This window comes from Rhipicephalus sanguineus, chromosome 8, assembly GCF_013339695.2.
Source record: "Rhipicephalus sanguineus isolate Rsan-2018 chromosome 8, BIME_Rsan_1.4, whole genome shotgun sequence".
NCBI lineage: Eukaryota > Metazoa > Arthropoda > Arachnida > Ixodida > Ixodidae > Rhipicephalus > Rhipicephalus sanguineus.
In genome coordinates this window covers 153,838,171-153,864,883 of record NC_051183.1, presented here as the reverse complement: position 1 = coordinate 153,864,883, position 26,713 = coordinate 153,838,171, and the positions used below count along the sequence as shown (strand labels likewise).

At 49.7% G+C, this 26,713-nt stretch overlaps 1 protein-coding gene across 1 annotated transcript in view; it reads right to left on the bottom strand.

Annotated features, from left to right (window-relative positions):
* The window catches only part of LOC119402407 (probable cytochrome P450 12c1, mitochondrial), a 156,121-nt gene that overhangs the window by 40,691 nt on the left and 88,717 nt on the right, over positions 1-26,713 (bottom strand). The window contains exon 5 of the mRNA XM_037669547.2: positions 19,666-19,828. Within this exon, the coding sequence (XP_037525475.2) occupies positions 19,666-19,828 (163 nt within the window). The remainder of the gene's footprint in view (positions 1-19,665; positions 19,829-26,713) is intronic.

Here is a 26,713-nt window from a genome sequence, read left to right as displayed (position 1 = left end):
AGTATTTTCGCTGGAGAACATCCTAAAGAAACACAAGAAATCCTGAAGCGAAAACGCTGAACCCGGAACAACACATTCATCCTATAGAAAAAAGAAAGGAAACCTTTTCTTTGCAATTTTGCAGTTAGATGCGTCAGTTTCACACATGAAAAACTGCGGAATTCACGCAACAATGTACAAGTGAGAGGCATTACGGTAAGTAGTTCCGAGAAAATGAGCAGCACCGCTTCCAATTGGGTCAAATAAGAAGGACCACTTATTCGAGAAGGACCGCTCATTCGAGACTAAACAGTAGCAGTCAATCCTGTCCTAAAACGAACAACTACGCTTTGTTAGGCGGGTTACAGCAAAGGCGGCTTTTTAAGTTCGTGCAACTTCTGAAGTACGTTTGAAACTTCGTGAACACGGGGTGTCGCTGGGGCCGACCTTTCGACAGGCGGAGTCGTGTTCAAGTCTGCAAATGCTTTCCCTAGCGCGTGTGTGTATATGCTTCGTACCCTCTCCTCCAACTCAAACAAAAGAGGAGGAGAGGACAACTGCGAAAACGGGAGTGGAAATGGGAGAGAGGAGGAGGGGCCTGGGTGCTGAATTGGGCGATTCACAAGGAAAAAGGAATATCGATCTCCCAATATGAAAGAGGAAAGCGGTCCGTGAATATGAAAGAAAGCTGAGGGGGAGAGGTGCTGCATTCGCGTCAAAGGGTAGAAAGGAGGTAGAAGTTTCGCTGAAATATGGTTGTTAGAAGGAAGAGCCTGACAATGATAATTTCACGGGGATAAGCTCGGTTAGAAATTCCTAGGCAGCTGGAATGGTCCTACGCAAATGGTCCACAAATTTACCCAACCTAAGGTTGCCTTGGAACGCCAGCAGGAGTGTGCTATTCAAGAAATGGCGTTCCTTCATGGGAAATCGGTTAAAGTTCGTGGACTTGCTTAAAATCCCGAACAGGGCGAGTTCAGTTCTTCTGCCGACCGACTGTTAGACTTTATGAAAGAGAAGCTAGACACTAAGCGGTTCGTCTTACATGCGACGTCGAGAGTATTTAACCCACTCGGAACCGTCGGACCGTACACTATTGCCATATGAATACTGTTTCAAAAACTGTGGACCCGCGGAATAAGCTGGGACGAGCGACTACCCGACGACCTGCGAGACGAAAGGTTCGCCAGCTTTCACCAGTTCAAAGTTCGCCAGCTTTCACGACTGCAGGAAATATGAATTCCTCGTTATCTCGGCGGAGGAAGGAAGTTGCCAAGTGAAATGCAACTGCATGGCTTCTGCGATGCCAGCCCAGCCGCGTACGGAACCGTGATCTATGCCGTTACTACCATGGCTGAACGACCAATCTTGCTGATCTCCAAGGCACGTGTCGCTCCCATTAAGAAAACGGCGCTTCCATACCTGGAGCTAATAATGAACACTAACAGACAATAACGCCAAAGAAAGTATAGGGGACATGTTCGGTCCCTGCCCGCGGCGAGTTATCTTTTTCGTCCACTTTTCTTTCTTCACATTTACCTTACATTTACTACTAATAACATCCCCTATACTTTCCTTGGCATTATTGTCTGTTAGTGCTCATTAATATTGTGTATAAAAAAGAAAAAGACGAGCGCTTAAAATTAACACATCTTTCCTTCATTCATAGCGAGGGTCTCGTTCTGGTAGACTTGATGCTTTCAGGTATTATGCGAGGGATTATTGGTCAGCTGCCCGCTCGTAATAAGTTCACGCGCTACGTGACGCCAACAGGCAGAAAAAGAGTGTTCCACACTCGCCGTCATGGCTACTGGCGGCGCTGACTGACTTGCCCAAGTTTAAATGTACATATATACCCTATAAAGTGGACGGGAGTATGGCCGCCGCGGTAGCGAAGTTGGTAGAGCATCCGACGCGTTATTCGAAGGTCGCAGGTTCTGTCCCTGCCCGCGGCGAGTTATCTTCTTGTCCACTTTTTTTTCCTTCCCATTTACCTTACATTTACTACTAATAACATCCCCTATACTTTCCTTGGTATTATTGTCTGTTAGTGCCCTTGAAACGCCAGTGTTTCCGACGTGGCTGGTAAGCCCACGATGTGCACACACCTACTAAACTTACAAAAACACGTCGACCCACCTCGTAACTCTCAAAGCCTAAAATTCAGCATAGAACTACCCTTCGACTGCTTCGCATGAAACCGATTGCCAGAAGGCATGGGATGTGCCGAATTTTTTAATATGACGTTTCTAAAGCCTTACGGGTATCGAAACCAAGCACCTGTCGGAGCTAACACGAGAAAGATCCAGCCCTGACAGCGTTCAGTTTTCGAACTGATTTTTTTTTATTATCGCGCTGCACCCGCCGCGCGGCCGAATGCCAACTTCTTCTTCCTTGACGAGCGCCGTATTCTGAGGCGCTACAGGGCTCCCCCCCGTAGAACTAGAGCCATAGGAGTCGCCCAGTGAACATGCTTGGATGTGGGCATCCAGACTGAAGATTGAAGCCCCGCGGACGCGAGAGCGGCGATATACGCAGGTTTCAGTCGATCGGCAGCCACGACGTCTTCACGGCCATTGATGTCCAGCGTGAACGTCTTAGGTGTACGATGGAGTACGCGGAATGGGCCATCATAGGCTGGTGTGAGTGGTGGCCGTATTTGGTCGCGCCGAACGAAGACGTGACTGCAGTCATGCAGATCCTGGCTGACGAAGACAGACTTGGGGTGTCGGTCGGCAGGAATCACAGGAGCAAGGTCCCGAAACGTGGTGCGCAGCTCTCGAATGTACGTGGAGGCATCGTGAGTGGAAGGTGGCGATGATGGCTCGAAGAATTCTCCTGGAAGACGCAGGCAAACGCCATAGACTAGTTCGGCTGATGAGCAGCCGAGATCCGCTTTCAATGCTGATCGGATGCCCAGAAGTACGAAGGGGAGGTGGTCGAGCCAACGTTCCCTTGGCTGGTGAGCAGTGAGGGCAGCTTTCAGTTGTCGATGAAGCCGTTCGACCATGCCATTGGCGGAAGGATGGTAGGCAGTTGTGTGGATGTGTCGAATACCCAGGATATTGGCAAGTGCGGTGAAAAGGGCCGATTGAAATTGACGACCTCGATCAGTGGTGACGACAGAAGGGCATCCAAAGCGCGACACCCAGCCGTTTGTGAAAGCCTTAGCAACTGTTGGTGCTGTAATGTCGGAAATGGGAAACGCTTCCGGCCATCTGGTGAAGCGATCCACACATGTCAGCAGGTAACAGGCTCCTTGCGATGACGGAAGAGGGCCGACGATGTCGAGATGGACGTGAGAAAACCTTGCGTCTGGAGGCCGAAAGGGGGATGTTGCCGTGACGGTGTGACGGTGAACTTTAACAAGCTGGCACTCAACGCAGGTTCGCGCCCAGCGTCGGACATCAGCATTGATGCTTGGCCAAAGGAAACGAGGTGTGACTAGCTTCTGGGTCGCACGAATACCAGGATGGCTCATGTTGTGCAATTGATCAAAAATTGCCCGACGGAAAGCTGAAGGCACGAAGGGCCGAGGGACACCAGTAGACGTTTCGCACGTTATTAATAAAGTAGAAAATGGAAGCGGGCACTCCGTAAACGATAGAGACGTGGATGAAGAGCGAAGACGATGCAGCTCAGGATCGTTGCTTTGGGCAGCTGCAAGCTCTTCCATGTCTAGTGGTGGCTGGGTCGACAAGGCATCGATGCGGGATAGTGCATCAGCAGCAGCATTTTCCGGCCCATGGACGTGTCTGAGATCCACAGTGAACTCAGAAATAAAGCATAGTTGACGGATCTCCCGTGCAGTGTAATTGCTGTGATTGCGATGGAAGGCAAACGTCAGGGGCTTGTGGTCTGTAACGACGTAAAAGTCCCGGCCCTCCAATAAATGGCGAAAATGTTTGATGGCGAGGTATACCGCGAGGAGTTCCCGGGCAAATGTACTGTATTTTGCTTCCGGTGGCTTCAGTTTTTGCGAGAAAAAACCAAGGGGCTGCCAACCGGATACGTGCTGCTCGAGAACGGCGCCAACTGCCACGCTTGATGCATCGGTGATGAGACGAATTGGGGCATCAGGGACGGGATGTATGAGCATGGTGGCATCTGCCAGAGCCTTCTTGGCAGTGCAGAAGGCAGATGCAGCGTCCTCGGTCCACTCCAGTGGCGCAGCCGGGTCTTTCTTTTTAGCCAATAGGTCGGTCAAGGGCTTTAGGAATGTGGCACACTTTGGAAGAAAGCGGCGATGGAAGTTTAGTAGGCCCAGAAATTCTCGGAGTCTCTTCAGTGAAGTCGGGGGTGGAAAGTCTTGAATAGCCTTCACTTTGCTGGCGAGTGGTTGGATACCCTGTGGAGTGACAAGGTGGCCTAGGAACTCTATTGTACCGACGCCGAGAGACACTTATTGGGATTAATTACGAGACCGTAATCATCCAGGCGGAGGGAACAGGGTGCGCAGATGGGCTTCATGCTCAGGGCCGGATGAGCTTGCTACAAGGAGGTCATCAAGGTAGGCAAATACGAAATCGAGACCTCGCGTGACCTCGTTGATAGTGCGCTGAAAGGTCTGTGCAGAGTTGCGCAATCCAAAAGGCATCCTCACATATTCAAACAGACCGAATGGGGTGGTGATGGCCGTCTTCGGAATGTCGGCGGGTTCTACAGGAATCTGATGGTAAGCCTTCACTAAGTCAATCTTAGAGAAGATTGTGCGCCCAGCCAAATTTGATGTGAAATCCTGTATGTGAGGAAGTGGGTAGCGGTCTGGTAAGGTGTGGGCATTGAGAGCGCGGTAATCCCCACATGGTCTCCAGTCGCCAGGATCTTTCTTCGGCACCATGTGGAGCGGCGACGCCCAGTTGCTTGAGGAAGGCCGCACAATGCCGAGTTCAAGCATGTGCTCAAACTCACGGCGGGCGATGGCGAGGCGTTCTCCAGATAGTCGACGGGGTCGTGTAAAAACGGGAGGTCCAGTGGTCACAATGTGGTGAGTGATGGAATGCTTCACCGGTGACTCTCTGGTGTGCGGCTTCGTGATGCTGGGAGAGTCGGCGAGTATTTTTGCATACGGCGAAGCAGGTGTGAGAGCTCGCAGTCCCGTTGAGGAGGAAGTACAGAGTACACCGTTGATGGAGAGGCGGGTGTTGAGATCAATGAGGCGATGAGCATGCATGTCCACAGCAAGGTTGAAAAAACTGAGGAAGTCAGCTCCCAGAACAGCTTGCGAGACGTCAGCGAGGATGAAAATCCAGCGGAACGTACGGCGTAGTCCAAGGTCAAGTGTAAGAGAGCGTTGGCCGTATGTGCGAATGGCGGAATTGTTGATCGCTTGGAGTGGGCAGGTCTGTTCGTTGCGACGGCGATCTGCACACGAGGCCGGTATGACGCTAACCTGGGCTCCTGTGTCGACTAGGAAGCAAGCGCCAGTGACCTTATCAGAAACATAGAAAAGGCGGCACGACTTTCGACCAGTACCACTTGCCGCCGTCAGTGGCCGGTCGTCGCATTTCCCGACCAGGAGCACGGGCGAGTGCACTTGCGAGCAGAGGCACCGAATCGGCGGTGGTACCAGCACACGGTTGAGGATGAGACGTCCCGCGGCGCGTCGGTTGGCCGAAGTTCCGGAGAACGTGGGGGCGTCGACGTGCGACTGTGTATCTGGAACTTGGATGACGGTCGACGATGCGCAGGTACAAAGCCATCGAGGCGCCTGACAAGGGCGTCCAAACGGTTCTCGATGCTCGCAAGCGCCGGGTCTGCAGCGGGGGCCGGTGGTGGTGTGGTAACGGCGTTGAGGCTATGTGCCCGCGAGTAGTCTGCCACTCGGTCAGCCATTTCAGCGAGTGTGTCTACTGGGACATCTCCTGCAGCCACGAGGACCGGGACCATGCTCTGCGGTAAGCGCTGGAGGAACAACTCACGCAACAGCTTCTCCTCTTGAGGGGCGGAGGGGCCGCCAAGGAGCTGGCGCATGCGTCGCAGGAGCTGTGATGGGCGACGGTCACCGAGCTCTGTAGCCGTGATGAGCTGTTGGAGTCTGCTGTGTTCGGACTCAGACTTGCGGGAAATGATAGCTGCCTTCAACGTGTCGTAGGGATGGCTCGGGTGCGGCGACGCTAAAATATCAGCTAAGTCGTCGGCTACGTCCGGAGGTAAGCAGGACACCAGATGACAGTACCTGGTCTGTTGGCTGGTGATTTGCCGTAGACAGAAGTGCGCCTCGACCTGCAGAAACCATGTGCTGGGTCTGTTGGGCCAAAATGGTGGCAGGTTGACATGTTGGATCGCAGCGACCGCAGCACCGCTAGGTCTGGCGTCTTCTTGTGCGTCAGGACCGGTAGGATTGGTGGCAGAGCCGGCGGGATCCATGCAGGATGATCGGGGCTGTGTGTTCTTTATCGGGTCACCATTAACTGTCGGAGCTAACACGAGAAAGATCCAGCCCTGACAGCGTTCAGTTTTCGAACTGATTTTTTTTATTATCGCGCTGCACCCGCCGCGCGGCCGAATGCCAACTTCTTCTTCCTTGACGAGCGCCGTATTCTGAGGCGCTACACACCCATTGTCACGTGACCTGCAACGTCCTGTTTCTTCTCTTCATACACCACTGACCAAAAAGCGCAATAACGTTGGTGTTCACCCGACTGCTGGCCTGGTTGCATGGTGTCAGCGAAACCCAGCTTATCATCGATGGCGTCTGTGCTACTTCCGCCCGCGAAGCCCATGGAGGCGTTGCACGACCCTTGGATTACGTGAAAAACTTGGAAAAGAGAGTTTCTGCTCCTTTTCCACTGCTACAAAATTCAACAAGCAGCCAAAGGATGTTCAAGCAGCCGCGTTGCTAGTTATCGTAGGCGAAGAAGCTTGAAAGTCGTAAAATACCTTGTCGGGCCGATAGGCCCTTATCTGCAGCACGCACGTTGGAAGCAGGGGGAGGAGACCACACGCGCATTGCCCATGCGCGTGACGAGCGGCAGCGGCGGAAAGCCACAGGGGGCGTGAAGGTGGCTGGCGGATAAGAAGGGAGGTGAGACAAGCCCGGGGGCTTCTTTGGTGGGCGGCAGGACGATGGGATGCCGCGACGGTCGCACTAGGCGCGACGGTTTCCTCCGTGAGTGCTGCAGAGCAGAGGCCACGCCGGTTTGGGACGTCCGCTAATAGGAGTCGTTGGCTCGTCTTCTACTGCGAGTTGCGCGTGAGTTTGCTTTCCTGCCGTTATGTTTCGCGCGTAGGTCCCATTTGACCGCCAGTCGGCGGGGATTGTTCGTTCCGGGCTTTTGGCTCTCCTGTATACGTTAGTGCCGTGTTGTGCCGGTCTGGAAGGCCGGTGGTCATTCTTTTGAGTCGTGAATTAAAACGGTTCTTGTTCCCAGCGTTGCTGGCTTGTGTCGTGCGAATTACGGCTCACTGACCCCCCTGAGCGGAGGCGGGGCCTTCATCTGGCGCCCAACGTGGTTTTCGCACGTAGCTGACCTTCCTTTCGTTCCTTGCAACGTGGTTTCCTCATGCAGTATTATTCTTTTCGTTTGAGTTCGCTTTCGCACCGCGAGAACCGCACGCATTAGGCCCCCGTCCTGCCGGCCCATCGCACTCGCGATATGCTTTGCGCATATTCCAATGCTCTTGCGTTCCGGTACAGTTACAGCTCGCGAAGGTGAAAGCCCTACGGACCTCAAGTCTAATATAATGCCCGACAAGGGGAAACAGGACGCGTCCGCGCCAGATACTCCTCGTATCGTCGAGCAGCTGACCGCGTTGCTAGAACGCCAGGCTACACCAGCCGACACCTTTCGCTTACCGCTGGCCGTGCCTACGTACGAGGGACACACAGACAAGAAATCGGTCGCAGACTTTTTGCAAGATTTAAAAGACTATCGCGACGCGCAAGCCCTCCCAAATGAGACTCTTCTGCTACGCGTTCTGCCCGTCGCCCTGTCTGGCTCTGCCGCACGTTGGCGTCGTCGCCAGTCTTTCGAAAGTTGGTCTCACTTTGAGCAGCTATTCCGTGCCGAATTTCTGCCCCCCGACTACGCCGTTCGCATGAAAGATGAACTTCGCAGCCGTACACAGGCTGAGGAGGAAAGCCTCCAAGAATACATACGGTCCTTACAGGAGCTTTACGACCGCGCGGACCCTTCGGCACCTGAAGTGGAAAGAGTGATTCGGGCAATTAAGCAGTCGCATCCGCGTTTTCAGGCGTATTTGAGGGGTCGTTCATTCCCTTCACTCGACGTCCTCGCTACAGCAGCGGGTGATATTCAGGCCGCGATGTTGGCGGAGCTCACGTACCAACCACCGCCACCGCCTGAATCCACTCTCGAGCCATCCTGTGCGTGGCACGGTCGTTCCAACCCAATGGCCTCTCCGATGACCCCACCAAGGGCTCTAGACCCATTCAGCCACCACAATCTGCCTGCTCCGTCCGCCTTCCCGTCAACTACCCAGGAACGTGGGACACCCATACCGGGCGCCTCGACCCAAGGCCAGCCCGTAGCGGTCGCCGCCCATCCTAGTGCCGGAGGTACAAGTAGGAACCCTCCGGTATGCTTCCAGTGTGGAGGTCGGGGCCACTATAGGAGCCAGTGTCCAAGCAGACCACGTTCTGGCCGCCGGGGAAACGATCGGGGCCGGCGATGGTGAGCGCATGCCAATCGCCGGCCAACATTCCACCGCCCCCCGGGGTCATCTCACTTTACGCAGGTCCTGGTGGAACTACTGCGGCTCATCTGTGGTCTACGACTCGTCTTCAAGAGCAGCCAGCCGCGCTGCAGAGGCCTGGCCACCGGGTGTTTTGGTCTTCACATCATCCAGCCGCCAGGAATCACAGCCGCGGCAAACCTTCGACAAAGCAACGCACGCCCAAAGGGACAAGGCCGCATCCCTTCCCGCTCGGACAACTGCCAGAGAACCAAGCAACCAACGCTCCTGCGAAGTGCTCTCCGCCCGATAACAGCCATGGTGTACTCGACAATACGGTGAGCAATCGTCCGTCTACATTCACTCGTCTCGCTGCCCACGCCGATAAAGCACCATTAGTGATGGTTTCCATGGCAGGAGTAAAGGTCCCGGCTCTTTTAGATACTGGTTCAGCTGTTTCCGTTTTCGGGGATCGTATTAAGAATGCCTGCGAGACGAAAGGCTTAACTTTGCGAAGGGTAAGCACTAATCTGCGCGTGGCCTCTGCTCATGTTGTCCCGGCTACGCTTGCAGCTCGTTTAGCGGTTAGACTCGACGGGCGAAAACTTCGGCAACGTTTCCTACACCTACCCGGACTTTCCTGCCCCGTAATTTTGGGACGCAATTTTATAGCAAAGTCGGGAATCGTGCTTGATGTCCGTACGGGCACCTACAGCCATGGCATCAATGCAAAACCACTCGCGTTTTTGACTACTTCGCCACAACCCCAGTCTGATCTGCTTGCAACAAATGTGCATCCGTTCTTCGAGGCCAGGGAGGACTTCTTTACTATTATCGAATCCTTCAAAGGGCCATCACAGCTAAAAACTAGAATCGAAACAGCCCTAAAGCCCTTTGCGGCAATGTTCACAGAGGCTCCGGGCAGGGTCAATGTATTGGAACACAGGATCGACACAGGCGACGTCCGCCCTATCCGTTTCAATCCTCGTCCCCTGAGCGTCCACAAGCGTGAACTTCTGGACGCTGCCCTCGACGAAATGCTCGTCACCGGTGCTGTAAGAGCGTCCAACAGTCCCTGGGCGTTTCCAGTTGTTTTAGCTCCAAAGAAGGACGGTTCTGCGCGGTTGTGCGTTGACTACCGGCGGTTAAACGCCGTCACGGTTCGAGACTCGTACCCCTTCCCATCAATCGACTCTGTTATGTACTCCCTTGGAGCCGCCAAATTCTTCACTACCCTTGACTGTAGCAGAGGCTTCCTGCAGATCCCGTTAGCAGAGCGCGATGCTCAGAAAACGGCATTTACTTGCCACAGGGGATTGTTCGAGTTTTCGAGGTTACCTTTCGGATTGTGCAATTCACCGGCCACATTTCAGCGCGTCATGGACATTGTGCTTCGAGATGCCAAATTCAACTACGCAATGGCTTACATGGACGACGTGGTAGTCTTTTCGCAAACCTTCGACGAGCACCTGAGCCACCTAACCACTGTACTACAACGAATGCAGGACGCAGGCATCACCGTCAACCCCCGGAAAGTTCAGTTGGTCTCAAACAGGATCAACCTCTTAGGTTTCATTGTCGAGCAAGGCACAATACGGCCAGACGAACAGAAACTTCAGGCCATCCTGCATTTTCCACCACCAACGGGCGTTAAGAGCCTGCAACGGTTTTTGGGTATGGCGGGCTTCTACCGTCACTTCATTCCTCACTGCGCCGATCTGGCAAGACCACTTCACCAGCTCCTGCGCAAGGGTGCCCATTGGTCTTGGACTAACATGGAGCAGGCAGCCTTCCAGGCTCTGTCGGAGGCTATTGCTGATACAGCACGGCTGCGCCTCCCTGACCTAAACTTACCCTTCACAATACAGACCGACGCAAGCGATTATGGCCTTGGAGCAGTCTTGCTCCAGGAATATCAAGGGATGCTTTACCCGCTAGCATTTGCGAGCCACACGCTCTCGGGCGCAGAAAGGAACTACACCGTAACAGAGAAAGAATGTCTTGCAATCGTATTCGCACTGAAGAAATTCGACATGTATCTCGATGGAGCTGCATTTACGATTCAAACCGATCACCAGGCGCTGTCATGGCTGTCAAAGCTACAAAACCCATCCGGTCGTCTGGCCCGGTGGGCCCTTTCTCTTCAGAAAAATAACTACAGAGTGGAGTACAGGAAAGGGACTGGCAACAAAGTGGCTGACGCGCTTTCCCGAGCGCCACTGTCAGGGGATGGTGAACCAGCCGCCGAGGTCCTGGTTGTGACAGTGCCTGAAGAAGTCTGGGGAACACTGGTCTCACGACAGCAGCTCCTCGACGCTCAGAGAAGCGACGACCAGTGCAAACAGATATGCAGTGGCCTGGGCGCTGCTACTTCCACCGGGAACACACGGTTCGCAAACACCTATGGCAGCTACTTGCAAGCCGAGGACGGCCTGCTCTTGCGTTACGTCCCCTCACTTGAGACTCATGATGACGAGTCCCCGTTCCGTGTTTTCATTCCTCGGACGCTACGCAAAACTTTCATGGCATACTTTCATGACACACGCCTCGCTGGTCACAGTGATGGCAAGAGAACTTTTGAAAAGTTGTGTCGCGTCGCCACATGGCCACACATGAGAAAGGACGTCATAACATACGTCCAAACTTGCCCTGCCTACCAGACCGCAAAACCGAGGGGGGGCAAACCACCGGGCCTCATGCAATCTGTGGAAAGCAGGTACCCATGGGAAATCGTTGCTGTGATGCAATGGGCCCGTACCCCAGATCAGCTAAGGGGTGTCGATACTTGTTAGTACTCACTGACCACTTTTCGAAATGGGTAGAGCTGTACCCGTTACGCCGGCTGGATTCAAAAGTAATCTGGGATTGTCTGCTGCAGACGTTCACTCGCTTCGGTTTTCCAAAGCAGCTAATAACAGATAATGCCACATATTTCACAGGCAGAATATTTGCGGACACTTGCAAAGTTCTTGGTGTACACCACAAAAGAACGACACCTTACCACCCTCAGGCCAACATTACTGAGCGCGTCAACAGAAACCTTAAAACAATGTTGGTGGCTTTCACTGACCGGCACAGGGACTGGGATGCCCGCGTACAGGAAATGGCATTCGCCACGCGAACAACAGTGAATCGTTCAACTGGCTTTACTCCGGCGGCCATTCTATTAGGTCGCGAGCTCAAGTTTCCTATCGAACATGAGCTCACCCATGACTCCGAATCACCGCGCTGTAACTACGCGACGTTCGCGCAAAATCTCTCCAGTCGCTGGAGCGAAACATTGCGGGAGGCCAGAGAGAACTTGGAACTAGCCCGCCTGGAACATTGCAATCAATACAACAAGGGCAGGCGACCCCTAGAGTTCGCGGTTGGTGATGAGGTGCTCCGGCGCACGCATCCACTCAGTGATGCAGCAAAAGGGTTTGCTGCCTCCCTCGCACCACGATGGGACGGTCCCTACGTGATTGCAAAGCAAATTTCTAGGTTAGCATACCTTCTCAAAAACAAACGCGGTGGTCGAGTAACAGGCCCTGTAAACGTATGCGACCTCAAAGCTTACTACGAGCGCCCGCTAGACGCGTAAACACATTCCCCCGCTGCCGTCGACATTGCTGTCCTGGGTATTCGCTGTTTGTCAATCAGGATGCGGTGCCCTTTTGTTGTCCTGCTGTAATAACCTTGCTCCACTGTAATAACCTTGCCTTTCGCAGAACACCCCGCAGCAACTTCAGTGCCAACTAGCCTGCGACAAAGCACAAGGCTGGCACACATCACGGAACGCCGACACAGGCTGCTGTGAACGCCGACACACGCTACGTGCACGTTCCATTCGGTGCAACCGGTGGGACAAAGACAGGGCACGAATGGTTATGTGGTGTGATGTGTGGGCCGGCTCCGTTCGGTGTAACCAGCAGGACAAAGACATGCGACGAATGGTGATGTGTTGCGGTGCCTGACAAACTGTGCAGACAAGGACATGCGACAGCAGGACAAAGACATGCGACGAACGGTGATGTGTTGTGGTGCCCGACAAACTGTGTAGACAAGGATATGCGACACATTATGAACTGTTGTGGTGCCCGACGAACTGTGTAGACTAATGCAGAACTGCTTCTCAGTTTCCCCTTTTTCTATTTTCTGTGGTGTTGATTATTGCCCTTAGTAGTCGGTGGAAAATGACACTCACTGGAGTGTCCATTCTTGTGTGGGGGGGAGTGTCGGGCCGATAGGCCCTTATCTGCAGCACGCACGTTGGAAGCAGGGGGAGGAGACCACACGCGCATTGCCCATGCGCGTGACGAGCGGCAGCGGCGGAAAGCCACAGGGGGCGTGAAGGTGGCTGGCGGATAAGAAGGGAGGTGAGACAAGCCCGGGGGCTTCTTTGGTGGGCGGCAGGACGATGGGATGCCGCGACGGTCGCACTAGGCGCGACGGTTTCCTCCGTGAGTGCTGCAGAGCAGAGGCCACGCCGGTTTGGGACGTCCGCTAATAGGAGTCGTTGGCTCGTCTTCTACTGCGAGTTGCGCGTGAGTTTGCTTTCCTGCCGTTATGTTTCGCGCGTAGGTCCCATTTGACCGCCAGTCGGCGGGGATTGTTCGTTCCGGGCTTTTGGCTCTCCTGTATACGTTAGTGCCGTGTTGTGCCGGTCTGGAAGGCCGGTGGTGATTCTTTTGAGTCGTGAATTAAAACGGTTCTTGTTCCCAGCGTTGCTGGCTTGTGTCGTGCGAATTACGGCTCACTGACCCCCCTGAGCGGAGGCGGGGCCTTCAACCTTCAGGTTTGAGGAAGCGGAGGAGAGATGTGATGTCGAAGTTTTGATTACCAAATTTGAGCAGCACTACAGGCCTGCAATGAACTTAACATTCCAACATTTTCGTTTTCTTTCAAGGACACAAAAAGAAGGCGAGACGCTTTACGAGTGGCTAACGGAAGTGCGGGTGTGAAGGAAGAACTGTGAATTTGGAACTGGGAAGACCGAATGTTGCGCACCCGAATCATTTTGGGCACATAGGATAAGAGCCTGCAGCAAAGATTGATAGTGGTGCGCATGAACAGGGCAAAGAACACTTCTGAAAGATAAGTGGAGCTACAGGTTCCATCGAAGACGCCAGTGCTGGGCAGTATCGAAGATACATGTATCTTAGATACTATCTCAAATACTCTTTGGGTATCTTGTATCTGTATCGCGATACGTCTCGCAAGACGAGTATCTGTATCTGTATTTCCGATACATTCAATAATGTATCGTGTATCTTAAGATACAAGATACTCCTATAGTATCCGCTTCTCAAGCTGGTACTGGTGCTACTAAAACGCCTTAGTAAAACTCAGCGCAGTGACATAATTTTATTTTTCCGACGAAGTCCACCAGTGAAGGCAGGCAATGAAGTGTGCGCGTCCGTTTTGGTGGAGCAGAGCAACTTGACAGCGCTCGCGTAGTCACGACAGAACAAGCGCGCGAACGTCCAGCTTAGCTCACGTGCCTTTCGTTTTCTCGAATTTTTTTTCTTTTTTCGTGTGCCAGTGTCATGATACTTACCCTTATCCACTGTCCAGCGCCGCGTACCACAATGCGTGCGGCGACTATCGCGCAAATTCTGATGCCGCTCCCCTGCGCAGTGCTTCCTTACGAAATCTGAAGCATAGGGCTGCTTTGCTTCTCGTGGCTTTCATACATCACCGATATGAAGGATATTGTGGATGTAAGTTCGACTTACATGCGATTGACTTATGTGCAAATAAGATCCTAACTGTAGCACCACTAGTACCGATGCTAGATCTAATAGATGAAGCGCTTTTCTAACAGAATATATGTTCGTGTACCGTATCTTTTTCTTCCTGCTGTCAATCCAATTCCGGCCGCGGCGGTCGCATTTTCGATGGAGGCGAAAATACTTGAGGCCCGTGTACTTCGATTTAGGTGCACCTGAACGATCTCTAGGTGGTCAAACTTTCCGGAGCCCTTCACTGCGGCGTCTCTCATAATCGCATCGTGGTTTTGGGGTGCTAAACCGTAACAATTATTATTATTATCTTCCTGCTATCTTTATTCAAAGAGCTTTTGAAATCATAATTTGATCGTTAGCACAAGTTCTTTCTTAGTTGTCCTTCTTTGGCCTCCCGTACATTACCTGGGGATCTAGCCTTTTTTTTCCGGTCTGGTCGCACAAATACGCCTCTTGTAACGTGCTGCCAAAATAAGTTCTCTGCTTTACTCTTACATTGAACTGTCTGCTTTATTTCTGCTACTGTTTGCACATTTATATTTCGCTTTAGCTTACTGTTCTGCGAGGTGATTTTGAAAACAAATATGTAATCATGTGGGCGCGCACTGAGTATGCAGTACCAAACATCCTGCTTACTGCTTAGTGAAAGAGCGAAATTGAGTTTGCATTATAATTATGGAAATAATTATGAGCCATCTTCAAGTTGTTAGGAAGGGTATTCGAGAAACATTGCTATACCAAATGATCCGTTTTTCTCATGAGCGTCCCAACGAGCCGTTTCAGTCAATTTTGATAGGCACCAAATGTTTTACTGTCTTACATTAACAAGTAAGTTCAAGATGCTTCACGATTAATTGTCATAGCTATTAAGGGTGCCGCCTGTATTGTGTTTCAATACTTATTCGCGATGAATGTTTGATACAGAACGACTTTTCCATTTTATTTAGATATATTTGATTTGTTTTCCTTTTTTAGGCCTCCCTAATTTTTTTACTATTACTACGCCAGTTAATCGGACATATAGGTGGCAATACCGTGAATAGCAGCGCTGTGCTGCGACGGTTTGTGCAGCTTGCCACGCGCTCTCATTTCTTTATTTTGGTGGGAACGGGTTTAAACTGCAAAAACATTATTAGCAGCGGTCAGCTCAAGACACGTCGCGATGTTTCGGAAGCTTCGCAGTTGTTTCAGATTGTTCTGTTAAGATTACGCGCAAATCCCAGCCGCGGCGGTCACATTTCGATGGAGGCGAAATGCTCGAGGCTCCTGTACTTACATTTAGGAGCCCGTTAAAGAACCCCAGGTGGTCGAAATTTCTGGAGCCCTCCACTACGGCGTCCATCATAATCATGTCGTGGTTTTGAGATGTAAAACTGCAACAATTATTATTAAAATTATGCGCAGGACGCGAGCACTGTAGTTCATTCAGGAGCTTACGCGAGCACCATCGGTAACGCTGGAAGGTTCGATCGCAGATGTGACCACGCGTTCCGTCTGTGATCAGAATACCGAAGGCCAACGACATTTATTGCCGCTATCAGTGTACAGAGTGCTTTGCTTGTATTGTGAGTTGCTTAGTTTTCTGGGCACAAGTTTGTCCAGTGAGCAGTTTAGTCTCTACCAGAGTGACTGCCGCCTTCTTTATCCTTACCACCACGTGACAATACAATAGGTATTAGGCATTTCTGGGGTGAACATATTCTCTCGTTGAAGAAAAATAGTTAGAAGATTGCACGTTAGTGAATATATTGATAACGAACCCTTTACGCCAGCAGATAAGCAGAATATGAAAAGTCATTGCAGTTTTATGAGCTCTACGCATACACAGTGCGTAACGAAAAATATCGCCAGCAACGTTGTTACTATACTGTACACCGGTGGTTCGGTATTGCGTGAACGGTCTTTTACAGAGAAGGTAAAACTCCACACCGGTATTTGCGCCATCGTGCGAAGGCTTCGTATTGAAGTTCTTGTGATTAGATCGCAACCCGCTAGCTGGTCGGCAAGCTGAGCAGTGACTCCCATCAATTACAGAAATGACAAGCAAGAGCCGCTATCAATGAAGAGCTGTCCTGTTAAGCAGCCAAAACAGACCCCAAAAGTTCTGTCGGAAGTAAACTAATGCACTTGCAGCAAGAAGGACAATACTTCTGAAATACTAACGCTCATTTCATTAAAATTAAACAAAATTGGTCACATTAAAGAAATTTTCAAGCAAACCTTTTCGTGCATATGCGTTCGCTACTACATTAGGGGGTCTCTAATAACAAATTTGCGAATGTATCGAAGTATCTTAAGATACAATTGGCAAGTATCGTATCGGATACAATTACTGCGGTAGTATCTTGTATCTGTATCTCCAATACTTCTTGCCTGAGTATCTTGTATCGTATCGCGATACAATTTCAAAGTATCTTTGCCCAGCCCTGGAAGACGCTACTGTAAACGCAGTAGCAACAGAAAAAAAAATGTTTGCTACAAATTTGGTGGTCCAGTGCACCGTGTAACATGTGCCTGTGATGCAGGTTCTTTTTCTGTTTACGACAGCTCTCTAAGACCGAGCTTAGGAGAGCTTTATTGAGGACAAAGCCGTTGGTTCACCAAACAACACACAAAACGTTTAATTATACACTGAAGGAGAAATAATATACACAAGTAAACACTTAACAAAACGTTCACTGCACGCGATGAAACACTTCCTACGACGCACAAAACTCAAGTTCAAAGACCTAAACTAGACAGTGGAGTTCTGACGCGGCTGAGCAGCGGAGCGGGGAATAATGAGAGTTCGGTCTCACCAGGGCTGTTTGATGCAAACGCAACCGGAACGTGGTGGCTCAGGCTTGTTCAGTTGATGTGGGCTGGCTGGGGAGGAAGAGGAAACGGTGGCTGCTGGCCGGCACGATGAGACGCCAGGGGCAAGCTGGCCAGGCACGTGGATGCGCAGCTCGGGCCCGTAGCCCAACAACTGCTGCTGCTATAATGCCTGCCGGCAATGGAGTCCGCAGGCCTTGGGCAGGAGTTCGCGTACCATGGCTCTGGTGCCCTCGCTCGGGAACGCGGCGGCAGGAGGCTCCGGCCGGTTCAAGTCCTGGAGGCTCGGGTCCGAAACTCGACGGCCTGTCTTCAGCGCCCGGTCCGGTGCCAACGTTCCACTTGTCTGGTTCCCTTCGAATTCCCTGGCTCTTCTTCGACCCAGGCTTTTCCTCGGTCTCGGGTAAAGATGTCCCGTCCCGATTGGCGATGCTCAAGTTTCGTGGTGCCCAACTATTGGCCCCTGGAATCTCCGTGGTGAATTCCTATTGGGCCACTTGTCCGTCGAACCTGTGCCTCGTGCCCTCATGAAGGTATTCGTCGTCGTCGTCGTCCTTCATGTGGCCACCGTTTTCGCGCGCTATTCTTTTCATGTTGCGCACTTTTGAAAGGCGCACACTTCGAACGCGCACCACACATCACAGTGCCCAGTAAGAGGAAAAACACGCCGAAGGGGCGGAAGGCTCAATAATTGCGCTAGAATATGCGGGTCGCCCACGTTTCCGCGACAGGTCAGCCAACAATTACGAGAGCTACGAGCCGAAGACGATGACCTTTTTTTTGCAAACATTGACTGTCGGTGCGATAACCACTGATCACTGCAGCGCAATGGTCTACATTGTGGAGGGCCATCCCATCACGTGCAAGTTGGATACTGGCGCCAACTGCCGTGCCATTGCAAGAAGGCTATACAGACACGTCGTATGAAATAATTTTGATATTCTGCTGAATTTGGCGAGCGTAAGGTTTTCCTACGATAGCAACAGCTGCGAGTGTTGTTTTTGTGTAAATTGTTGGGTCAGATACACTACTCAAAACTGATGTTTACCTACTTTTTGTGCAAAGGCCTACGCTGTGATAACTGGTTTATCTGTTTCATTACATATTTGCCTATGTGTGTGGTGATCGGCTGAGGATTGTTTAGTTATCGTGTCAGTCTTATCCAAATGGCTGTAACAATGTACTATCTTCAATACGGTAGTCACTCCTGTATTTAAATCTAAAGTTGCAAAATAAATCGAAGGCTCTGGTCATTACTGTATGCTAGTTTACCTTACTTTATGTAATGGTGTTATTTTATGTTGGTTAAAGCTAATCATAATATTCCCATCTTAAAGCTTGGTGAATGTTTAAAATAAAATGTGAAATTCTGGCGCTATTTTTGAAATGGTTGCCTAACCATTCGAGCAGTATCCGTTTTGCATTCGTAATTGATTCGGTGTCATCCCTATTGTACTATTCGATTCGTGTGCGATTCAGTTCTGAAATTCACTACTCGCACACAGTTTAAAAGTTACTGCAGTCTTTTCTCGCAGAATGCATCGTATTACGTGTACTAGCACAGCAATTGAGAAGAAAGAAACCTGAGAGCAAAAAATATCACCCGACGATTACGATACTGCCAAATGCGAATTCTGAGCGCAGCTTCTTCTTGGGGCAAGGCCAACTGTGTTCCAAGATTTGGCTTTCCGCAAGGTATCGACTACGCCATAGATCATAATTTTTGTAAGTAGGAAAGCCTCCACTACGCCATTATTCTTCTTTCTGCTGATAAGCGAGGTACTCGCCACGCATCTGTCAGGTATTATGTGCGCTTTGTTGATGTGCATGTGGCTGATGACGATGAAGAATTATGGCTGAGCACTTTAAAGTGGGTGGGTAGCAATAAACCACACACTCGTTGCGCAGTTACCATTGTGTGATGAATGCTTGTCATTTTACTCTTCGGCAACGTATATTAACGCGATTCCTTGCCCAACATGACGCCTGTATAGGATCTTTTTGCAAATGAGTTTCAAGCATCAGCTTGGCTCTGTGGTAGAATACTTAACCGACTTAACTGCCACGCAGAGGGCCCGGATTCAAATCACATTCGATCCTGGGTATTTCTTTCTCGTTTTTGTTTCGTGTCTGTTGGTTACGCTACCGACGGCGACGGTGTCGCCGCTCAACCCAGGAACGGATGCTTAAGAGCTGCGCTCTAAAATTATGAACGACGCGTAAACAGCGCTACAATGGGACAGAGAATTGTGATCCACATCATACCTGCAAAAGAAATCAATGAAACGCTTTCTTGAAGGAAACTTTGTAGCCTTAGAAAAAATGCCGCCTGAAGAGCTCATCTGAGGAAAAAACGCATAAATACAACGATGACAAGATAAGGAAAGCCGAACGTATCACGTGCTCAAAAAAAAGAAATTACCTTCTACATAAAGAAGCGCTTATAAAAATGTATTTTTTGCACATATAATGAGAAGAATAGAAATGACCGTAAATAAGAATACCCTACCGTATCCGTTCCGCCAACAACAAAGTCGTGGAGGAAAGTAAACATTTCCTTGAAGTCCATTTTCTGCTGATTGTAGAGGTGCCGGAGGATGGTGCAGTTCTGATTGCTATCGTGCTTTGATTTGTCCTCTTCTGCTGCTTTCTTTATCATGTGAAACATGCGCCTGCAAATGGGAATGTGCGGTCGAGGAATAAATTAACAAGTAAATCCTGTAAATATCACACGCAGTGCAAACGAAGATAACTTTGGGTAAACATCACTTTGGTGGGGCAACCTATACTAAGGCTGATAATAATAATAATGTCTGGAGCTTGACGTCCCGAAACCACGAATATGAGAGACGCCGTAGTGGAGGGCTCCGGAAAATTCGACCATCTGGGGTTCTTCAACGCGAACCTCAATCTAAGTACACGGGCCCCAAACATTTTCGCCTCCGTGGAAAATGCAGCCGCCGCGGCCGGGATTCGATATCGCGACCTTCGGGTCAGCAGTCGAGCGCCATAACCACTAGACCACCGTGGCGGGGCCTCCGTTCACATGAGCTGCGGTAACTCAAACAAAACTTTGGCGTAAGCAAACGTGACCGCTGCAGCGAGCGAAGCCACCTTCGTGCTGTCTATAGCTTCAACGCCAACTTTGCGATGAGGACAGAACATCTACAACGGCATGAACCGTCGGCTGATCCCCTGTAATGATACGGCGCGCGCGACTACGGGCAACCACGATAGGCTAATTGTGTGAGGAGGCAGAGTTTTGGATTTGGTCACGTTAAATTTCTTATTTTTGTTATTTTAGCTACTGTACTCTGGTGTGTTTATGTTTACTGAATATTTCTTTCTCTAGATTCGGTATTATTTTCGCATGAAAATATTTGACACGTGCTGCGCGATGAATATATATTTAATGAACAGGGCGAAAAAAAAAACAGGAGTCTATAGGTAAGGAATGTTATTCTTACAGAAAGAAGTTGGAATATCTTGAGAAGTTTTAAATTAAGTTATAAATATATATCCTCTGTTAATTAAGTTATAATTATATATCGACTGTTCTGCGCTACGAAGCGCCGAGCGTTCGGACTAGGTAATATCTTACAATCCTAACGTCCAAAGGCAAGTATGTAGTAGAGTTATTATTTCGTCTATATAATTCATTTTGCACTTTGCTAGTACATTGTGATAAAAAGTCACAGTTTCGCCACAAAGGCGAAGCAAAGAATACGAGAGCAGCAAGTTGGGACGTTACACAAATTAAGGCAAGCAGTTAACTCCTTGAGCACCTGGCATGGCATACCTAAACAAGTAAGGAAACGTGGGCGCTGCAGCGAGCAATCCGACTGCCATGCTGTCTATTGCTTCAACGCAAAGTGAGCGGTGAGAACATCGCACAACCAGCGGTACGAACCGTTTGCTGATTTCTGTCAAGATAGGGCGACCGTGCCCTGTCACTGAAATTTGCTGAACATATCGTAAGTGGCGCGAAGCTAGGAACATGGAAAAGGGCCGGAGGAAAGAGACAGAAGAGCGCCAAACTACCAACTGTTTATTGCCAGCGCAGGCCGGAAAACAGGCAAACTTCCACACATGCGCAGTGGAGTGGAAGAGTTACCCCAAACATGACATCACGTGAGCAGTTCATTAAAGAAGGACAATTCAGACTGAAAGAGAACAATGCATGTGTCACTGACACAAGCGGACCCTTTACTTCTAATATGGTACGCCTCTAGTAATTCCCTTGCTGTTTGATCTCTGCTTTTGCCGATAATCCTAGCTTGCGCAAAACGTGGCACACACGAGAATGACCTGACATGTGCGGGAAGGTGCGCACCATCACTCTTACCTATGCTGTTGGCATGCTCCCTGAGGCAGTCGTTGATACACCGACCCGTTTGACCGATGTAGGTCTTGCCACAGCTCAGGGGAATTTCATATGCAACCCCTTCGGCACAACGCCTGAAAGGTTTTACGTGCCTCTTTTGGCACCCTTGCTCCTTAGCACGAGAGATTCGTCGGCAGAAGTGCGCCAGTTTATTCGGAGCGGAAAACACAACAGGATTGCGAACCTAGCGGCCACCTTCTTGAGGTTGTGGCTCAACTTGTGCAAGTACGGCACCACCTGTGGTTTGACGCGCTCCTGTTCTCTCTAGTGCTCTTCCCGAGTGCTGAAGTTCAGCTTCCGTAGCAGAGATTCGGCAACGGCATACAAGACCGCCCGAGGAAAGCCAGCCTTTTCCAGTCTGCCAATCTGATTACACAGGCTGGTCTGCATCATGTGCGGACACGATCTGCGCAGCGCGGATTGAAGGCAATGCTGAGCAGTACTACGTTTTACAGTCTTAGAATGCGCGGAATCAAATGGCAAAAGCTCTTTTTGACTGCGTGGCATGTAAGCACAACAAACATGAACGCTTTTCACGGCCAGGTTAATGTCTAAAAACTGCAAAGCATTGTCGGTTGGAAGCTCATGAGTGGAGGTTAATCCTGTGGAATTTGTGTTAAAGGCATTTAAAATGAAGTCCACCATTTCATGGTAGGGCACTGTGCACGTCTTGTCTAAAACAATTAAAAAATCGTCAACATATTTAAAAACATAAAAAGGATGTGATGAATTAGAAACACATTGTAGTGCCTGGTCAATAAGGGATAAAATGATGTCACATAAAATAGGTGCTACACTTGACCCGATGCAAATGCCTTTCTTTTGCAAATAAATGTTTGCTTCAAAAGTAACGAAAGTACTCTTGAGGTACGCTTCCAGTACAGACATGAAAGTAGTTACCGACATCTCAGCACAAGCAACAAAATTAGCCTCACCGCTTTTTTCAATACATAGCTTAACAGCAGCAAAGAGCTCAGGGTGTGGAACTGAATAAAATAGATCAGTCACATCGACAGAAAAAAGATACCCTGTGTCCACTTTGCAGCGAAAGAGCTCTACAACTTCATCAGAATTTCTTATTAGAAAAGGGTCATTGATGGAAAGGCACTTGAGCGACTTTTGCAGAAAACTACTGACATGCTGTTGCCACGCACCCCGCTCACTAATTATCGTTCGGAAAGGAATGTCCACCTTGTGCGTCTTTGCGCTGAAAAAAGCTATCAAGCTATCCGCTTTTTACTTGGAAATCTGCTTAGCCAAACGTTCAGCGCCGACATCAGTACCGCTGTAAACCGAAGAGTTGCAGGCAAAGCTTCGTTGGAGCAACGTGAGCGATGTTTACTGGACGGTGTCGACTGTCTTCAGAGATGTGCTCCAAGACCAGGAACTGAACACCATGTGCGCGCTTTTAATCGTGTTGTGTCGTTTTTCAGAGACAATGACTTACGGTTAATGCAGTCGGACAAAGAGGGTGGTTTGTGATTTTACCTACATCTGTCTTTAATGAAAAAGCCTTGCAGGCTGTTAATAAGAATTTCAAGAGCGTTAAAGTGAGCTTGGCAAAAGTGAAGAGGAATGTTAGCAAACTCTGTGAGGAAGTCGGCGCTGAACGTTTGGCTAAGCAGATTTCCAAGTCAAAAGCGGATAGCTTGATAGCTTTTTTCAGCGCGAAGACGCACAAGGTGGACATTCCTTTCCGAACGATAATTAGTGAGCGAGGTGCGTGGCAACAGCATGTCAGTAGTTTTCTGCAAAAGTCGCTCAAGTGCCTTTCCATCAATGACCCTTTTCTAATAAGAAATTCTGAGGAAGTTGTAGAGTTCTTTCGCTGCAAAGTGAACACAGGGTATTTTTTTCTGTCGATGTGACTGATCTATTTTATTCAGTTCCACACCCTGAGCTCTTTGCTGCTGTTAAGCTATGTATTGAAAAAAGCGGTGAGGCTAATTTTGTTGCTTGTGCTGAAATGTCGGTAACTAATTTCATGTCTGTACTGGAAGCGTACCTCAAGAGTACTTTCGTTACTTTTGAAGCAAACATTTATTTGCAAAAGAAAGGCATTTGCATCGGGTCAAGTGTAGCACCTATTTTATGTGACATCTTTTTATCCCTTATTGACCAGGCACTACAATGTGTTTCTAATTCATCACATCCTTTTTATGTTTTTAAATATGTTGACGATTTTTTAATTGTTTTAGACAAGACGTGCACAGTGCCCTACCATGAAATGGTGGACTTCATTTTAAATGCCTTTAACACAAATTCCAAAGGATTAACCTTCACTCATGAGCTTCCAACCGACAATGCTTTGCAGTTTTTAGACATTAACCTGGCCGTGAAAAGCGATCATGTTTGCTGTGCTTACATGCCACGCAGTAAAAAAGAGCTTTTGCCATTTGATTCCGCGCATTCTAAGACTGTAAAACGTAGTATTGCTCAGCATAGCCTTGAATCCGCGCTGCGCAGATCGTGTCCGCACATGATGCAGACCAGCCTGTGTAATCAGATTGGCAGACTGGAAAAGGCTGGCTTTCCTCGGGCGGTCTAGTATGCCGTTGCCGAATCTCTGCTACGGAAGCTGAACTTCAGCACTCGGGAAGAGCACTAGAGAGAACAGGAGCGCGTCAAACCACAGGTGGTGCCGTACTTGCACAAGTTGAGCCACAACCTCAAGAAGGTGGCCGCTAGGTTCGCAATCCCTGCTGTGTTTTCCGCTCCGAATAAACTGGCGCACTTGCGCCGACGAATCTCTCGTGCTAAGGAGCAAGGGTGCCAAAAGAGGCAGGTAAAAGCTTTCAGGCGTTGTGCCGAAGGGGTTGTATATGAAATTCCCCTGAGCTGTGGCAAGACCTACATCGGTCAAACGGGTCGGTGTATCAACGACCACCTCAGGGAGCATGCCAACAGCATAGGTAAGAGTGATGGTGCGCACCTTCCAGCACATGTCAGGTCATGCTCGTGTGTGCCACGTTTTGCGCAAGCTAGGATTATCGACAAAAGCAGAGATCAAACAGCAAGGGAATTGCTAGAGGCGTATCATATTAGAAGTAAATGGTCCGCTTGTGTCAGTGACACATCCATTGTTGTCTTTCCGTCTGAGTTGTCCTTCTTTAAGGAACTGCTCACGTGATGTCATGTTCGGGGTAACTCTTCCACTCCACTGCGCATGTGTGGAAGTTTACCTGTTTTTCAGCCTGCGCTGGCAATAAACAGTTGGTAGTTTGGCGCTCTTCTGTCTCTTTCCTCCGGCCCTTTTTCATGTTCCTAGCTTCGCGCCACTTACGATATGTTCAGCAAACTAAGACACCAACTAGCCCAAAAACAAGTTCTTCTACTGTCACTGAAAGTCCGCAGTTCCTGCCGCAGTCCCATGGTCCTTCCTCTCGATAGAAGGTGGCTGGCGCGTTTCCTCTCTGCTTGGGTCGATACTGTCGACTTCCCTTGCACGTTTCCACTCGAACATAGAACATACGACGCGCGAGAAGATGTTATCGCCCCGCACGCCGTTTATACGGAACATCGCTGCGACTCCGACGGCAAAATGCACATAGAGTGTCCATATAATTGTTATCTTAATAAGAAGTCGAATTGATAAGAAGGAGCGGAGACAAACACTCAATGGAAGCTGCCGGAAACCCGCACAACGAAATTTTTCAAGGAGAGGCCAGGTCTTCGATCCCAGATAGCCCTACGAAGCACTATGGTTGTGTTACGTTACGGGAAGTTATACGTGCGTCGAGCTGTCGCTGTACAATCAAGTGTCTGAATTTCGTACTTGGCAAGCATTTATGCTACCCGTGTCGAACCCGAGAAATGCGCGAGATCTACGAATCAATTCATCAATTTCGTCTTTCTTTCACTAACGTACTTTCATGTCCTACATTTCATTTCGTTTTATGTCGTTTGAGCAGGAATACCACAATTGGTTGTATTTCGTTGATAAAGAAGTATTTTTTAACACGAAAGTGTTTTATGCCGGGGTCCACCACGGCTCCACCGACGCATTTCCGTCATAGATATGACATTGCACAATATAAAGACTAACATAAGGTAAAGAAAAAGCTAGAAGTTCTGTCACCGGGAGTCGAACTTACGACCCCTCGAACCCCAGCGCGCAGCGCGAAACAACTCCGCCACAGACAGCACGTTCTTCGTCACACTAACGGCGTGCTATTTATATACACCATTTGCCGGTGGCGGTACTCAGAGATCGGTGATACATCAGCGTGTTTTCATTATCACTAGCGAGATGGCGCGAAGGGCTCAAAGGGCGCGCTTTAAATGTCGTCGCCCGACGCGTTGAGCTGAGCGTGCGCCTCTACAGGGCGTGGTCGCTCGTGCGCGCGCGCTTATCTTGTACGTCTTGCGCTCTCACCGCAAGTTTGCGTTGAAGTTACAGAGAGCACGAAGGTCACTTCGCTCACTTCAGCGGTCGCTTTTGCGAAAGGAGCGCGCTGATCAGAAAGAAATAAAGTACAACTGTCACAGTTCGCGCTCGTCCTGTGTATACTTGTGCGTTCGTTTCGTTCGTCCTCCTTTGTATTTGCCAGCGCGCATTTACTGTCGAGCTGTAACAGTTGTTAGTTCGCGCTCATCCTGTGTATGTTCGTTCCGTGCGTCCTTTCTGCTTGAGCAACGCGTTGGAAGTTTCGAGCTGCTTGCCGTTCTTCGCGTGACAACAACTTGCTGCTATAGCATTCATTCCTTCGCCCTCGGGGCGAAACAGTGCACAACAAACGCTCAACTACGTCTGTGAAGACACGTTTTACTTTCGTGTTATACCGATTCCTATGGCAGAGGGATGGGCAATGTTTTTTTTATTTGTGTCAATATGCTGCAGATCTTCTCAGTCCAAGCTGGAGTTTAATCACTTTGCGAAGAGCTTTGCAAGACAAATGACTCGCACTTTAAAAAGCCAGAAAGTTCAATAATGTCGTGACGTAAATCACAATAGAAAGCATGAGGCGAGGGAATGGGATGAAGGTTACGAAATACGAGACCAATAGCTTGGGTATAATTGATGGAAGGCTTTGTCAAAAACGTCTCTTTTTAATGTTAGAAGAAGCAAGTCTCAAGCAAAAGCTCAACAAAATTTCACGTTCTTTACTCGCTAGCTTCGCATTGCGAATATTTACGATGCTTGGTGAATTTGCAAGTTGGTAACGAAGGAAAA